The sequence below is a fragment of the Styela clava genome, chromosome 6 (genome assembly GCF_964204865.1).
Source record: "Styela clava chromosome 6, kaStyClav1.hap1.2, whole genome shotgun sequence".
Classification (NCBI taxonomy): Eukaryota; Metazoa; Chordata; class Ascidiacea; order Stolidobranchia; family Styelidae; genus Styela; species Styela clava.
Window position 1 is genome coordinate 13892638 of NC_135255.1, and position 17659 is coordinate 13910296.

The 17659-nt window shown below is 33.6% G+C and overlaps 3 protein-coding genes across 8 annotated transcripts in view; 2 read left to right on the forward strand and 1 right to left on the reverse strand.

Annotated features, from left to right (window-relative positions):
- The window catches only part of LOC120330994 (ras-associating and dilute domain-containing protein-like), a 31721-nt gene extending 25430 nt beyond the window's left edge, over positions 1-6291 (forward strand). For all 6 annotated transcript variants that reach the window (XM_039398000.2, XM_039398001.2, XM_039398005.2 and 3 more), the window contains 9 exons: positions 439-562; positions 844-1066; positions 1245-1417; positions 1588-1741; positions 1838-1994; positions 2185-2816; positions 3283-3494; positions 3790-3908; positions 5709-6291. In XM_039398000.2, the coding sequence (XP_039253934.2) occupies positions 439-562; positions 844-1066; positions 1245-1417; positions 1588-1741; positions 1838-1994; positions 2185-2816; positions 3283-3494; positions 3790-3908; positions 5709-5808 (1894 nt within the window). In that variant the 3' untranslated portion in view covers positions 5809-6291. The remainder of the gene's footprint in view (positions 1-438; positions 563-843; positions 1067-1244; positions 1418-1587; positions 1742-1837; positions 1995-2184; positions 2817-3282; positions 3495-3789; positions 3909-5708) is intronic.
- Positions 1-17659, reverse strand: part of LOC120331002 (uncharacterized) — a 141389-nt gene that overhangs the window by 47917 nt on the left and 75813 nt on the right. The window lies entirely within an intron of this gene.
- Positions 10045-15123, forward strand: LOC120331001 (desmoplakin-like). The gene is made up of 4 exons (XM_039398014.2): positions 10045-10324; positions 11168-11331; positions 12411-12534; positions 12729-15123. Exons 1-4 carry the CDS (start codon positions 10216-10218, stop codon positions 13811-13813), a joined length of 1482 nt encoding a protein of 493 aa, XP_039253948.2. The 5' UTR covers positions 10045-10215; the 3' UTR covers positions 13814-15123.

Consider the following 17659-nt stretch of genomic DNA (forward strand, 5'->3'; position numbering starts at 1 on the left):
TAAATTTAGTAATCTTCGGGTATTTTCGATAATCGAAGACCGGTTTGGACAAATAGACAAAAATTTCATATTTATTGATGGAGATATTAATGTTTGTGTGGTTTATAAGCAATCAGTCGCCGATGATATCAATTTGTTTGTTACAATGTGTGAATTTTCGCGTAAACGTATGGACTACTTACTACGGAGGTGTAAATTCTTGGTGGATTACATAAAGTAGTGAAATGTGTGAATTTTCAACCACTCTCAAAGTAAGCATATCGAAGAATTTTAATTTTTAAACAGAATTTCCACTAATCGTTCATTTGGATATTTAAAATGTAAACTAATGCTCCAAACATTAATGTAAACAGAAAAAAAATATTTCACGGATATAATAAAACCATGTGAGCTATAGGAAGGGAGTGATAAGTTTAAAATTATTGTTTCATTTCACAGAAACGAGGTCGATCAAACTTTACTTAACGAGGCTTCCGGGTTTCGTGTTAGTGACGATATTCTGGCTGTGCTGGAAGAGGTGGTGATGTACGCGTTTCAACAACTGGTCTATTACTTAACCAAGGTAAATGTGTTTGGTTCATTAAAGATCTCACCCAACAAATACAAAGAATGAAATATTGAATCTATTGAAGTATATTTATTTCAGTGGTCTCTAATTTCGATTTTAAATCTTTGTTGACTCTCAAGACATTGAGTTAGTTTATTTCGAACTTGTTTTGAACAAATGATTTGAAGCGCAGTAGAAATAAACAAACATATATACATTGAGTTCCTGGTTCCTACATCCTATGACAATTTACGTAATCCAGTACCGCATAACATATGTACTTAATTTTGCCTTAGACTCTCTATGGAGCTCTTCCGACCGTGTTGGATACAAATCCATTTTCTGAAGTTAGTGATGAAACTGATTCAGTAAAAGGAACTGGACATGTTATAGCAATATACGAGGCTGCTTTAGGTCTGACAAGGAAATATGGAGTACATCCTGCTATTGAATCACAACTTTTTGCATACCTGTTTTTCTTCACAAACGTATCACTGTTCAATACACTTATGGAAGAAGGTAAGTGAAAATTGCGTCCCGAAAATTAGCTGGATATGTAATAATAAGAATGTGATGAATTGAACGACGATTAAAATTACGATATATTATACAAATCATAAGCAAATTGCAACACAATGATGCAAATTGAGTGGTTTAACCAATTTTTACATTATAATCTAAAAACCAACCTTTGCAGATGCAGCTTCAAAGTATTACCGTTGGGACAAAGGAGTTCAAATAAGAGGTAATTTAGAAGAAATTGAATGCTGGGCGAACGACAAAGGATTTCAAGAACAAGCTTCGGAATTTCTTCTCAAATTTTCAACGTTAACGAATTTGTTAGCAACAACAAAAACGCAAATGTTACAGGTGGGATCAATAAAACGATGTATTGTCTGAAGTTGAATGGAACCAAAGCATAACGATTCTTCATGATTAAATCTTTAATCAATAGGGTTATATTTCCGCAAATATTGTTATAATATCTTTGACTTGCCTTTTATCTGTCAAACAAAATAATAATTATCATTTTATATCAGAGTACATGGAGTTGTTTCCGTCGGGATTTTCCTCAACTCCATCCTGTACAACTACGTCAGGTATTAGACGAGTATATACTTGGACCCAGAGTAAAGAAAAGACCTGCTGATTGGATTCCAGATGCGGTAGATCTTGAAGAATCTTCTGAAGAAGGTAGGTTCATTACATGGTAAAATCAGAGGGAAAGCTCATACCTGGCAGCGATATTTCTTTTCACTGTTTGTTCTTTAATCGTATACGTTCTTACAGATTATCTACAAGAAAGCTATGACAACCACCCTCCACTTGTACTACCAACAGACGGAACTCAAATCGACTTGGAGGCAATCCCTGCTGAGCCATGGTATATGAGTCTACGTGAAGTCTTGCTGGCAGTGGGTCAAGGGTGCGATGTTGGAAATTTGCAGTAAGTAGTTATTTTTTAATGTCTGAAATAACCTTAGCAACAATAAATTGAGGTTAAAAATAGTCAATATCTTGATATAAACGATGTAGGTCTTTTTGGAATAATTTGCGATTATACTTGCGCCAAAATGATCAGCAAACTTAGCAAAGTATCAGCTATAAATCTCTTTCACCAATAAATTTTTTTACAGGTTACAAGAATCGTGGATTCCCAATCCAAGCAAGAACAACACAATAGTAGGAGAAAGGCAGCAACCCGACGGCCACGAAATTCCTCCCGGATATCATCCTCACTTCTCTCACTCTTCATTATCATCTTCAACAACTTCTTCCACGACCGGAAAAACTACAACCACAATCAATTCCAACAATAACAATAAAAACTACCACAGAACAAAATCCTTAAACCAAGGAGACATTCATGAGCATGTTAAAACGAGCGTAAGATCAACTAGTCCTTCTTCAACCAGCATGAGTTCAATATTGTCGGATTCAACGTCACACGCGTCATTTATAGGAGATGGGAAACAGAACTTGGCTTCGCCTTCTAGTTATAACTCTGATATCTCAAGTCCAGTACCTGCGCCAAGAGGTGTACAAGCCCCAATTCCATCCCCACGAAACCACAAGTCTCATGGTTCCCACTCTAAAAAAGGAACGTCAAAAACCAACGACAAACACACTCGCGCACCAATGAAATATGCAACGCTGGACAGGCCGTCCAGAAAAGCAAAGCGCAAAGCTCAGCAGCAGGCTAAAGCGGCACTTACAGATGATCAAAGTTGTGATTACAATTCGTTGCTGCCATCACATCAAAAAGAAGGTAATGTGTTTACAAATGCATCAATTATCGCCTTTAACGAGCAAGAATCTTCATTTGTAGAGGTTAACGACGTTACACATAAAGATACGCCTGGAGGATCGCCAGATTTGCGTGTATTACCGATCAAAACCACAGTAACGCGGCGTTCTGAAATAGGTACCAATCATTCCACTGAAACTACAGTCATTTGTTTGCTTTCCAGTAACTCCACACCATTCATTTTAACGATAACCTTAATGTCAGATATGGTTATGTTTTTTAATTTTCATTGTCAAAACATTCTTCTTCCCTTTTTCTTTTAAGAATAATAACCTCGTTATGTTAACGGTTTACCAATAAAACACTTTTATTTAACGATTCTTTTATTAGTCATAACCTGTCACAAAACCTTCACAAATCTCTCGAAATTAATTATAACAAATAACTTTCTGTTGTCTACATGCTTATATTCAAATTATTTTACCAGAAACTCGTCTCCAGCATCAACAATTTCCCACTTCAGCATTCCCAGAAATGACAAACAACAAACTGCATACATTACCGAGCGAAGTATTTATAGTCGACGTTGTAAAAGGAAGAAATGGACTAGGACTGGGGTTGGTAGATGGAATGTACACCAGTTTACAAGTACCAGGAGTTTTTGTTAGATCATTGGTGCCTGATGGCCCATCAGTGAAGGTAATGAAAATGGAAGATTTGTATTACCTCAATATAAGGCTATATCAAAACTGCAATATAAAACCTAGAATCCTTCATTTTGTGCGACGATACCACGAACCAAAAAATTATGATATATTTTTTTTCAATAGTAAAATATCATTACTAGTTTAAGTTACTCCAATTTGGCTTCAATAACGGAAAATATGAATATTTAGTCTTTAAGTTTTAACAAGTTAACCAAGATCAGTTTACGCAATAACATTACCCATCTGAAAACAAATATACATAATCTATATCTTTTTTTAATCTATAGCACGTGCGTATGAAACATCAAGAAGTGATAAAATGTTGGCTTCAAGAGGGGAGGTTGTTATTGGGTGACAGAATACTAGCCATCAATGGAACTAGTTTGATAAGCATGAATTATACGAGGTATGAACATGGATGCAAAGCACTTTTATACAAACTATATTATTAAATCAAGAGTACAATAACTACTTGCTACATTGAAATAAAAACCGGTCAAAATAGAGTTTGTTAGAACCCTGAATATGGAATCATGTAATACCCATTGTACACCGTACGTTCAAGTATAAAATAAAATCCGAAGTGCGGGCTGAAAAACTCCGCTCTTTTGTGTATGGATGACCCATTACACACACATACAATTAAATATCTTCCAAGTATTCGAGATTCGATTCAAAAAAATATTCGATTAGATTCTGAAATCATAAAGTATTCGAAAATGCCCAGCCCTAGACTAGTAATAAATTAGTTAAACCAACGCTCTGGATCATTTTCTCAGACAAAAAAATGATTTCCAACATTTTACTGGAATAACTTTGCAATAGGAGTATAGCAACAGATGTTAAATTGTTATTAAATTCCGTGACTTATTTGATATCGGTTAATTACTAGTATATATCTATTATAATTCAGTTGTTTTTAATTTATCATTGTGTGCAAAGTACACGTCACAAATGGGAATATAATTTTTTGATTTTTAATCAAAGGAGTCGTAAAAATCAAACGAGAAACGTATTAATTGATTTTATTTTTATTATATTTGTATTGTATACCAACATGTTGTAAAATATCTGATTCACTCTTTCAAACAAAAAGCACATAGATTCATAGGAGCCTAAAATTTTAAACATAAACCAAACCATGAATAATATAAAAATCGTAATTCATCCTGATTGGAATGAGAAGACTACAAATATTTTTGTTCTTGCTAAAAGGAAACAAAAAAATATGGCCAATTGATGTATTTTTCTATTGTCCAAAACTAATGAAGCATTTTCTTTTGTAATTAATGTAACATATATTATATCCTTGGGCATATTTATTGTGCCGAATGACAAAGCGATAACGATATATGTGTCAAATCATGAATTTTACGACAACAACATTCATAATTGATCGTTCGGAAACTATGTGAATTTCTTATTTCGTTAGCTGAACCTAATTCATAACTAACAGCGAACATTTTTTTAAAGTTTAAATTTACTGAATACTAGTTAGCAATTACTATCAAACAAATGAAATAATATGTAACATACTTCCAATGTATGTAGAGCAATCATGCCCAATTGAAAACCGTACAAGTTTTATTCAATGTAGCTCATTTTGTTGTAAAGCACATACCCTTAGAATTACCAAGTTTTTTTTTCCTTTTTGTATTATTATTCTCTAATCATCAAAAATTATGAAACGGGAATTCACCTTCACGTAATTTCACAATAAAATTTACACTTATGACTGTGATTTAGGTTTGCGGTTCCACTTAAATCTAATTTAAAATATTTCGCAAACAAACATCGCGTGAAATAACCACAAAAATCGTTACAAAGCTCGTCTTCACTGCTCATGGAACGATTAATCGAAAAGGGTATTAGATACATAATGATCGTTTGTTTACTAAAGCTTTAAATATGTTTATCTATTATACACATTTTGTTGCATTCTGAGAAGTGACAACTGATTATAAGGGTTAAAAGTGCAACAAGGTATTATCACACGGCGTTTAAATTGTCATTTGACGCTGGAAGAAAACATTCAATATTCTTAGAATTGGTGTCTTGTATGTTGTTTACTGTTATTTACTATTATAAGAATATTTAAAAACATTTGGTTCTTATATAACTCGAGTTTGTTATCAAGGTGATAGCCCAAGACAAAAATGCGATTTCTTACGTTTTTCAATGTACAGTATATACTCTTATTTTATAGTGCAATGGAAGAACTCCGTCTATCAGGAGATCGTATGAGATTTCTAGTCGGGAGATCGGGAGCAGATGTAGCAATGAGAATAACATCATCAAGCTGCTAACGATTCCGTATCCAAAGCCTTTGTCAATTTCTTCCTTACTTCCTTATATTGCTCTTCGACACTTTTTTTTTAATTTTTGTTACATTTTTTGTAATGCATGCACAGTCTGCAATAAATAACTAAACGAATTCTTAGCTTGTCATGGAACTGAGAATTTTTTTATTTAAAGGAAGAAACTAAAAAGAGAATCCGTATCATGTGCTTTAAAATCGGAAATTGCCTCCTTTTCTAATCGATCAAATGACGAAATACACCGTTTTTGTTAATTAGTAATACATAAGTTGTCCAAATCAAATGATTGTTCTTAAAAGTTTCAAGAAGGTTTCGTTTCAAATTTTAATTAAGTAAAGCAAGAAACGTTTGTGCATGCTTTTATGTTGCAATTATCTCAGTTAAATTGTCATTTGAGTATTATATATTGCATCTATTATTGATATTTTGAAACCTTTTTTTCATTTTTTACCAAAATAAATGAAATATGTATTGTAACATCTGGTATTGTATTTCTGAACATAAACACAGAAAAAGAGCGATATTTATCAGCTATAGATTTTCATTCAGGTTTCGCCGCATCATATTAAAATGAAAACTGGTAACAGGCGCTCAGAATCACTATATTTGGGCTTCAGAATTGAACTCCCAGAAATTGATCAGTAGCCTAAGGTTTGGTATTTAGAAGTGATAAATCGGCTTTTACCTGCCGTGTCTAATTTTTTGAAACAGCTTCAACTTTTTTAATAAGGTTATATATGACGCTTCTTCAGTTGCTACGAGAATATGTAAAGTGAACCCCTTTAGGCATAAAATCTCTTACAAAGAAAACTCGCAAATGGAATTGCTACGATTAGTGTAATGAATGGAGATTAAATTGAATACAGAGTTTTGACACACGACATTGATGTATCGTGGAAATCCGCGATTAGCTGTTGTGAATATGCCCATTTGAGCACAGGGGCATTTTATGATTCTGGGAAAATTATTCGATGAGAAACAATATAAGGCGTTGATGTGACTGATTTACTCCACACCACCATACATAAATGAATATATCTACAGTGCATCAAAAGGAAAACTTTGGATGTAAATATGTCCCATAGCTTGCAAGCATTTTAAATTCCATTACTGAAAATATTGAAATAACCTTGTTGTCGATAATGATTACTGTATCATACTAGTTCGGTATATTTTACATAATCCACAAATATGTATTCGAGTGAAAGAATGAAAAATGCTGCACTTAAGATCTCACATTTCTATGTTTGTGGTCCAATTGATGTCATGAGAATACCACATTCGAAGATATTAAACCACAGTTTCATTTCCAATAACATTTTATGTCGATTCATTTCTAGAGGATTATAGAACTGGTAAAGTATAATAACAGTTACTTTTTCCTGGAAAGGCAGGTAGAAAAATCAAAACCTAAAATTATTAAATTACCCGTATTCAAAAATAGCAAAATTGGTTTTTAGTTACAATGTGCAAATCAGAATTCATTTTTATAAATTTTCTTAGATGCGTTATAATGTTTAATTGCCCTTAAAACACAGCCGTTTCGGTTTTATATCTACATGTATAGTTAAAAATAATCTAAACACTCCCAAAGCACGTAAAAGCAGCGTAAAAAAATAACAGCAATTCACAGATCCGGTATCGTTAAAAAAAATTGTTAAAAATGGATCATATATTTGAAACGACCGTTATTTAAGATGGAAAAACATTTGATGCTTTCAGTGAAATTGGCTAGGATATATTTTTCGCAACTGAGACACATTTATGATGTGTCAGTAGTAAATAGCTAAATAAATATGATTCAATTGGGAAAGTGATAGGTCGATCCAGTTTACTCGTCATATTGAAGTTTTTGCCTCCGGGCTAATTTCAAATACACATATCAAACTTATTTTAGCACTTTATGGTTTTGTCAACTGTGTTGTTGAATATCGAATGTATATATTTTTATGAGATGGGAAAGGTTACTTAGAAAAATGTAATGAATCAACTTTGAATAGACTTGAACAATTGGAAAGATAACGTTTATATATATATATATATATTGATGAAACTAACAAACTACCTGTGGGAAATAGAAAAAGGATTAGACAGAGATGTTTCGACCTTTAAATCAATGAATTAAAGCTTTATTTCGCAATATGTAAACTATCAATTCCAGCGTACTCGATAAATGGAATTCATGGTTCCCATTAATCATTGTTTTGCTACCGCATCCTTCGCAATGATATGACGATGATAGCAGCTTCATGGCTTTAATGCCGTTTATCAAATATTTCTGACCACAAATACAATGCATATTTTAATGATAAACTGATGATTGAGAGATCGTGAAAACTTTATTTAGTTAGTATAAGTTTATTTATTTAGATAAGCACAGAAGAGGTTCCGCGATGAAAATCTTAAAACTATGACTTATGAGAGCAAAAATTCACTACCACGCTAAATACCTACAATACCGAGCAACTTATTGATAGGCAAAAAAGGGATTTTTATTACAAGCCCAAACTAGTGCTAAATTCAAACAGTAGGCTATGTAAATTCTGAGTCAGTTTAGTAACTATCACCTGTTGTTTATGAAGTGTGTGTGTAGTACATGTGGTGATTAAAGCACATAGACTACATAGACTGGAAATGTTCCAACCACGATTTTATGATTAGAACGGCTGTAAATGCGTGTAAATCATTTTAACAACATTGAACAAAATACACTATAATCCAGAACTGATGAAGTGAAAGTATTTCTAACTTAAAGGCACTCGTAAATGTACTTGCGGATCAAACGAAGAAAACTACAAAACACAACCGTGAACCGACCAAAGTACCCTGAGGCAATGGTCGAGATAAGGAAAATTCCGAGCTGCTATCTCGAATTTCTGATGCGGTGTCGCATCTCATTTGATGGCACCTGTAGCAGCAAAGAAACTGCCAGAGAGGGTGGGGTTACAGACTCAACCAACGGGATTTTGGAAAGAAATCCAAACAACGGGTGGATTCATAGAAAGGGTGAAATTTAGAGTTCAGCGATTAGTTGATAGGTATGAATATTGGTGAGGTATAGGCCGTAAAACCCGTAAAATAGTATCAATTTGTTTGAAAACTATTGTGATATAAAACATTCAACAGAGTTTATAGAGTTTAAAAAAATTATAAAAGAATAATGAAGAAAGTATGATTTAGGGAATAAGTATATCAAAGTTGTAGCAAGCATCGAAAACATTTATTAAAACAACTTTTAAATATCCAATCATCAATTAATAATATGATAGGATGAAAAATTATACAGGAAGAGTTAACCACCGTCCAGAGCAGTAGACATCTTTAACTGCAGACCGACGTTTACAGAGAGTGATATTTAAAACCGCCTTATTAAAAATGGCAGTTTAGTCGGAATTCATTATATTTAGGAATTAGAAACTGTTATTGTAAACGGCAATTTATATAAATTATGTTATTTATTTCAAACAAAAATGTAGATCAGCTATTGAATATATAGAATTAACTCAGATCGGACTAATTATTGTTCAACAAGTTTGAAAAGTAAATAATATAACCCGTTAATATACTTTACCAATAGGATAAAATTTATGGTTGAATACTTTTCTATTTACAAGTACAGTAAAGTCAAAATAACGTAAAACTAGCACAAACCCAGCAATTTTGCTACAATATGCTGCCTATATGCTTAGCAAGTATACTCAAATAGCCTATGACGCTAAATGAAGCTATCAATTTAGAAATCATTAAAATTAAGTACCGTAGCCTGGCGAATGATAATACCATATTTTGATGTGTTGGCAAATCTAAGTGGTCATTTTTGAGAAGGTATGGAGATCAACATTGGAATCGAAACTGTAACAGAACGCGTTATAAAGAATGACATATTGTGTGATAATACAGAAATGAATGCAGTATTTTATCAATATATCAAGATCGCTGAGAATATTATGATTTCCTTCACTCGATTCAGATTTTTAAGAAATTTTGTTTTAACCATACGATTTATTTCAGTATAATTTATAGAAACAAACAGTGTAGATAGACAGAACACAATAATTGATTTATACTTGAACGATATTGACGTTCATAGAAATATTTTGACTATAAGGCTTTGAAAATATCCGACGATAATTATGCATGAATATCAAACAGAAACACGGACACAAGCCTATCAAAAATAAGTTCACGCTAAAATTGATCTAATTTTTCATTTGTAGGTAAAGTGATCTGGTATTCAGAAACTGATAATTTAAAATCACCATAATCACTGGCGTTTGTACTATAGAAAGAGAAGTGGAACGCGCTGTAGCCTATCGTATCTTACTTGGAGTATACAGAAAATTAGAAAAAAATAAATTGTTGTGTACGAGAAGTTATCAATAAACTTTTGGAAGTATGCAAAGTTTTTTGTCAATCGCGATATCTCTAGGATTTTTATTTACAACATCTTTTGTATTGATATCATGCATGTCATGTAGACGATTCATCGCCAAAAGGAAATTGAGTAAGTAAACTTATTAAATCAAAGTTAGACAATGCGATATTGCAATATAATAATAGACTATACGACAGGCTAGAGTTTTTAATCTTCCATATATTGCATCTAAATGAAACATCACTATGTCTCAACTATTTTTCATCGTGTCCGGAATATTACGTGGAAAGTGAAAAAAAATAGTTGAGATAGGTTCAGTCACTTCAATGCTACTGACACGGTAACTTTGTATATTTAATTTTTTGATTAACGTACGCGATAAGATAAAATCACTGTGTTAAGATTGAATTTTTTTCATCTGGCTAGACAATAACTGGTGTTCTTCGAAAGATAGTCTAAACATGTGTAGGAAGAATGTAAATATTTTATCAGATATAACAATATTCGAAATGTTATTTCACATTATCTATCTGTAGATAATTTACAAGTAACAGGTAACTTCTACAAGTAACAGGTACAACCAAATTGCAAAACATATCACAATTTATAACTAAGATTAACCAAAAATATAAAGATACAAATTGGACAATATTTGAGGCACTACTTTTTTACAGTATGTAAAGTGACTATAGAACTACAAGTAGCCTAATTATGAACTTGATGGAAAATGAATTATGACAAAAAATGATAATATTCTTTAATTTTGCTTGTCCAAAGAAAACTGTTGGAATTCTGATTTATTTGGAAGATGGATAATTTGGGAGAATGGGAATAGTATAATCCTACTTGTACTCATGTTCTACAAAGTATCCTATATCGATTAGACAGAATAAATATAACTTTTCAGGTGATCGTTATTTGAAATACTTTGATTATTAAAATTTTAAGACTATATTTTAATTTTTGTCATAGAAAAAGAAAAAAAGAAAGAAAGGGTGAATATACCAGAAATAAAAATAGACATTGGCGAATCACAACTAGAAGAAAAACAGGAGAATGGAATAGCAAATCCCAGCTATCAAGAAGCAGAGGGTTCGAATCAGGAGACAGAGATGAAAAATGGTACCGAAGAAAAGGTATGAAATGTAATTAAAAGAAAATTATCGATTTAACAAAGCCAATACAATGCTCAAATGTAAACACATCCGACTACCTGTCATATTAGCGTATTAGTATATATTTTTATTATATATTTTTTTTTATTATTCTCTCGCAATTTGCGTTCGATTTTTGTTGATTTTACTGGTAGGAAAAAATAAACTTGACTTGACTTTTATATACTTATGTTGCAATGTTACTAATGCAAAAGTATTCAGAATAATTGACAAACCAAACATTGTATTGCGTCAATGCTGTAAATCACCCAAAGCTTTTGTATTAACTACTCATAAGTGCTCTTTCAAAGTTGTGCTTTTACATGATAAAATATCGATGTAATTCAGTATGGGGTTCTGGAATAAAGTGCTCTATTTTAGTGTTAGCATTTCAGCAGTCTCGTTCAAGAACACTATCAAATCTTCGAAGTGCGATAAAAACCTAACTTTTCGCTACGATATTTCACGAATTGGGCGTGAACGTTCGAGTCTTCATCCAAATAGGTATCCAAGTGACATCATTTTAAATGTCATACCAATCACCACAGCAGTTGAAACATTTCCAATTAAATCAAGTTTAAACCTTTAATTATCCAGCACCAATTTAGCTATTAGTCTGCTTTTCAAGAACCTTAGGAATGAAAAATATCCGAAACAAGTCCCCGGGCTACTTGGCTAAATATACTTTATCCAACTTGTACAATGTTACAATCTGGCGTTGTAAAAAATTATCATTTCATTATACCAACCAGCTGTTTGGTCAATTGCTGTAATCTGCTGATATCAAATACTGTACAATTTTAAGGCTGTACTTTCAAGCCTGCGTATAGGGGCGGGATAATTACAAAAAATATATATATGTTTACGTCAACATGTGAAAAACATTCATGAATCATATTAACCTCAGATAAATTGGGCCGAGTTATTAACTGTCAGTCATTCAATTACATGAGCATTGCTTCATTCTTTAAATGTCACATCAAAAATGAGCATGAAAAGTTTCCATCGCAACCTATAGGACTATTTATCCCTTATTTTTCACACACATTTACATATTCTAGATCGAAACTGACGTTGAAAACGTGATTGAAGCAACGGAAATAAATGAAAACATTATCAAACAGGAAGTAATATCCGAAGAACAAAAAGCATCCGCCGCAGGTGTAGAAAACAAAGCTTACGAAGGTAAAAATACAACATCTCTTTTTTATACATTAGCTATATTTGTACACAACATCAATGCGTCACGCTCATATCGGTACAGTCAGTTCAATTTGTGTTTGTATTGCCAGACACTATATAGATTAACGATATTCCCGTTTCGAAACATTCTAATGAACGAATATCACATTTTATGCTAATTTGTACTATTATTGCAGAACCCAAAGCAGAACACCCTGTCAGTAATACTTCTGTCGAAAGAGAAACAACAGAGCCAACGGTGGTGTCTCCCGAAGCTGAGACCATAAACCATGCCAACAGGAGCGAATTACCTACAAACAAAGTAGCACAAAAACGAGAAGAAACCGAACTTTTTGATGAAAAACTTTCGAAGGAAGAGCTGGAACCGTATGATGGCATAGTATTACAAGGAGAATGGAGACGACCAGTTGTACTGTCCCAATTGTTAGAGATTGGTATAATCAATAAGAAAATGGCAGATGAAATAAAATCTGAGATAATGAATGCAAAACAGAAACAAAAAGAAGAAGATACATATGATGATGAAGAAATACCAGAAATGTTAAGGAAATATTTATGCGGAGAAGAACCTATTGCAGGAATATTAGTTGCCGAAACTGGAGAAAAGAAGTCTATCTTCAAGTCAGCAAAAGATGGAATATTAAGACGAGGAACAGCAATAAGTCTTTTGGAAGCTCAAGCGGCGACGGGAAATATTATAGATCCGGTTACTGGAAGAAAAATGTCTGTGAAGGAAGCCACACAACTGGGTTTGTTGGATAAAGTATATGAAACCGTGTTACTTAGAGCTGAGAGGGCTGTAATCGGATATAAATTTCGCGCATCAGATCATGTTTTATCTTTATATGAAGCAATGCAAAAAGGACTGGTAGTGGAATCTCATGGTTTAAGATTGTTAGAAGCTCAATGCGCAACTGGAGGTATAATTGACCACAGGATAAACGTTAGAGTCCCATTAGATGTCGCCATCAAGCGTGAAATTTTGGATGAACGTCTGAAGCAAAAGCTTGAAGATGACGAAGGAGATGATACAAAAACCTTCTTTGACCCAAATACAGAAGAAAATGTAACATACAAAGAGCTGATGAGGAGAAGCATTGTGGACAGGGACACTGGTTTACGACTTTATCCACTTGAAAAAATAATAAAGAAAAGGATAAGCTATGGAAGCTATTCAGGAAGATCGAGTCGGTCTTCAAGTAGAACAGTAAGCAGATCAAACAGTCAAGAAAATCTTGCTGCCATGAATCTTAGTCCATAATCTCGCATAAAATCTTCCACACAGTCAAAAGCGAATGTCATAAGGAAGGACTGAACAGTACGATGCATCAGGTTCCAATACATACATACAAATGAGGCAACATATACAAATGAAGAGGCGACACAAGGGAAGTTACTGTCATTCCAAATTAGTGAAACTGTTCGAATACCTTTTAATGTGTATATTTTAGTTTTTTTTTATACTGAATAATAACAAATTGTTGCATAATTATTCTACTTAAAATATTGTATAATATATATAAGTAATACAGTAATATGATTTGCCAAACCTCTGCAGTGAAATACAACGTATAGAATTCTAGCTTCATCTGTCATGCATCCTTTGATTGAGCATTCTGATCCATAGACGGAATTTAAAAAAACGTTCCTAAAAATCTGTATTTACTTGTAGCAGCAAGATTAGTTTGCTTTCAGAATTCTATAAATAGAAGCAAGTGCAGTTTGCAACATTTATGGCACCGCAAAGTTTGTGCATTCTTCGTCAGCGAGATTGGATTTCATTTATTTATACTAGCTTCATACTATTTCATCTAAACGGTAGGCAGTCACATAAATTTACTTTATATTTACTTTTGAATTGTTTTTATATTTTATCGCATACCGTTTCGCAATATCATTATCAGCATCTTCATCCGGCGTACGGATTATGTTGCATGCATGCAGTATAATTTTCGAAACGAAATTAGCTTTTTTTAGCCTTTCTTGAAAAAAGGGGCAACATGCATGCCGATATCATAATTTTTACTTGAACTGATTATGTCGGTAGTTGAAATGCGAAACCAAGTGTCGCAAATTCTAAAATCTTTAAGTATCCAAATATAGCTATATTATATTATGTTAATTTTCCAACTTTTCAACCCTCACGAGAAAACCGACTTTCAGAATATTTTACACATATCATTTGAGTTTCAAGTAAGTCATTTTATTTTTTACTTGATTAGTTCTAAAGACAGAAACCTGATATATTTTTACTTCTTTACTTGGTCAAAATCTAAATTGACGATATACACCCGCCACTTCGCCAAGCAATTTTAATGGCTGGTCAGGGGCCACGGGTAACGAAATAGGAATACATACCAACGTACCAGATTTAACACAAATATTTTTAGAAAACATTGTTTGGTCAAAGTTGATTAATCCAATATATATATTTTAGATCGTGTAAAATGTGTTTCGCATTAACTAATACGGTTATTCACAATTAATCTAATTACGTTATTATCTTGAATACTGTCGACGTTGCGACAAAATTAATTTGCATATTCCAAAATCAAATAAAAGTTTACCTAACGCATCATTGTCTGGAATTGATGATGATAAAATCTGTGGGTAGAAATATACTAATTCAAATATACGCGGGTGCAATCGTGCTGTCGCCGGATGGATATTTGTTAAGCTTCAAGGTACATGGGCTGGGAGTAGAATCATGACCTGCAAGCGGTTACGTTATTCACTCGCTCTGCAACGCCGAAGACTTCAATAATCCTCTCTGGCATGGTCACCTCTTCATCCGCCTTGCCGACTCTCAAATTTAGCAGTGTCAGCGAACAATCGTTATAAAACACCGAAAGTGGCTGTTATTCCTTTTATTTTTAATTTTTTGAGTTTTCTTCGAGTTACAGAGGATTTTCACTAGGCAACGTCGCTAGTCTGGCGTCTATCTTCATTACTCCGTGTATCTGATTCCAATGAGCAAGTCATACTTATTGCCCTGAATTCTTTCCTCCAATATATATATATTTACTCAATCCTACAGAAAGAATTTAATTACATTTTCATATGTCCTATGCCGGGGTGGTCCAACGTTGACCGCCTCGCGGGCCACACTTTTATTTTTGTATTGTTCGCGAGCCACAATAGTGCTAAGAATTCGTAAACAGTCCAATACAAAACAAACACTTTATTGTCCAAACACATTAATCATTATTTGTCATTTATCAAGCTAAAACTTGCAAAAACCACCGAAAAAACTCACTGAAACGTTCAAATTTAGTGTAGGATTTCAAACTCTTCGTAAAAGAGAAAGTGTCATAAGGAGAAAATGCCGTTTTAGATTGTCACCGACACAACTTGCAGATATATCAAGCAAGCGTTGTGGTATTTTCCCTCCCATATCCATATTTTCTGTTTACCCTCCAGAAAATGCGACGCGGGCCACAGATAATGAAGCGGCGGGCCACAGATAATGAAGCGGCGGGCCACATGTGGACCGCGTGGCCTGAGTTTGGACCACCCTGTCCTATGCTATCCCATTTTGTCTCTCATCTGCTTTCTATCTGCGTAGTATACAGTAAACGCACTTTTGATGAGGATACGGGAGTTGTTATAGTGTATGTTTTTGTAACACGAAATTTGTGACTCAAAATGCTATTAATACTATTAGCAATACTTCAAATCATAATTAGAAATCCATAAAAACGCTACTTTGTTGTTATCCGGCACCAAAAGTTGAAAAAGTCCACGATAAATCACTATTCCACGTGCTAAGTGTCTATCGGTAATCTGCTGTTATTGAGCAGTGAGCACTGCCCTATATGTGTGTACTACAAATCTTTTCCAGCTAAATTTGTTGAAAAGCAAAATCAGTTTCAATACGTTACGCGCTTATTGCAAAAATTAATACATAGGTTTTCGGATCTGTCCACGAAGGCAGAACTGTCAAATTCCATTACAACAAGGAATTTAGTGAATTTGTGATTTATAGCACCTTTCAAAAATTGCTGTTTGAACGCAGGCGATATTATGCGCAATTCATTTTACGACATGTAAATCGACTGCCCTTTAACTTGACATTTTTTCAAATACTAATGACTGATAATATAAAGGTGTTTTGCCGACCTCAAGAGTATCGTTTAATGAGTATTTAACTAATATAACATAACCGATCCAGTGGCAAATTCTAAAAATCTGTTTGCAACCGATTGTAATTTTAAATATTGTTCATTACTGCCTCTAGTGGTACGATCGATAAGATACTGCTGAATTGTAATGTTCGCTGAAATATCTCATCTGGCATTCTTGCAGCTAGTGTCTCACAGATGACTTATTTGAACACCTTAACCGTATAGGAAAAAGATTTTACTCGACAGTTGGCGCAATAGATGTTTTCAGGACATCTACATCCTTGTTTACCTCCATTCAATTAGCAAATCACCAAAGCATCGAAGGTGACGTAACAATAAAAAATTTTAACAGCCCGCGCAGGCATTTTTGGACACGATGGTGAATATTAGGTCGTTTTCGTGGTTTTGCTAGCTAATACTCAGTTTTTAGTTGCGTGTCCGAAACTTGGGTATTTCGTCTTACAAAGAATTTAGTTGAATGAATCAAAAAAAAACTAGTCCCAATAAGCTGCGATAGACTACACCAAGTTTTTTCAAACTAGGTCCTCGCCCCCAAAGGTGGATCAACGAGGAAAAGCCTTCGTTAGATAACCATTAGTGATAAATTCATTAATTTAAAGTAAATTAATTAAATTGGCTTTTTTATTATCAAATAACCGATGGGAACTCGTTAAATGCAAAACTAGGTAATTTTTATTGAAGAGCAGGGGGTCTTTGAAGGAGGGCATGGATCATACAAGTTTGAGGATCACTGTACTAGATATACTAAGTCATCTATCAGTAGGGTGACGTAGACCAGTTCGTCAACTTTCAAAAACACTTTCGAAATAGGCTTCTTCAAATACTAAGTATAGGAAGAATCTTTCAGGGGTCAAGGGTCGGATAAACAATAAACATCAATGAGTGTTGATCGGCGACGGCTTTTTCTGCCATCGTAGACCAGTTCGCCAACTTTCAAAAACACTTTCGAAATAGGCTTCTTC

What these genes read in the sequence shown, in the direction of transcription:
- LOC120331001 (XM_039398014.2), top strand. Translation starts at nt 10,216, where the DNA reads ATGCAAAGTTTTTTGTCAATCGCGATATCTCTAGGATTTTTATTTACA. An exon ending in CATCGCCAAAAGGAAATTGA is followed by an intron (nt 10,325 to 11,167) that starts GTAAGTAAACTT and finishes TTTTTGTCATAG; the next exon opens with AAAAAGAAAAAAAGAAAGAA. An exon ending in AAAATGGTACCGAAGAAAAG is followed by an intron (nt 11,332 to 12,410) that starts GTATGAAATGTA and finishes TACATATTCTAG; the next exon opens with ATCGAAACTGACGTTGAAAA.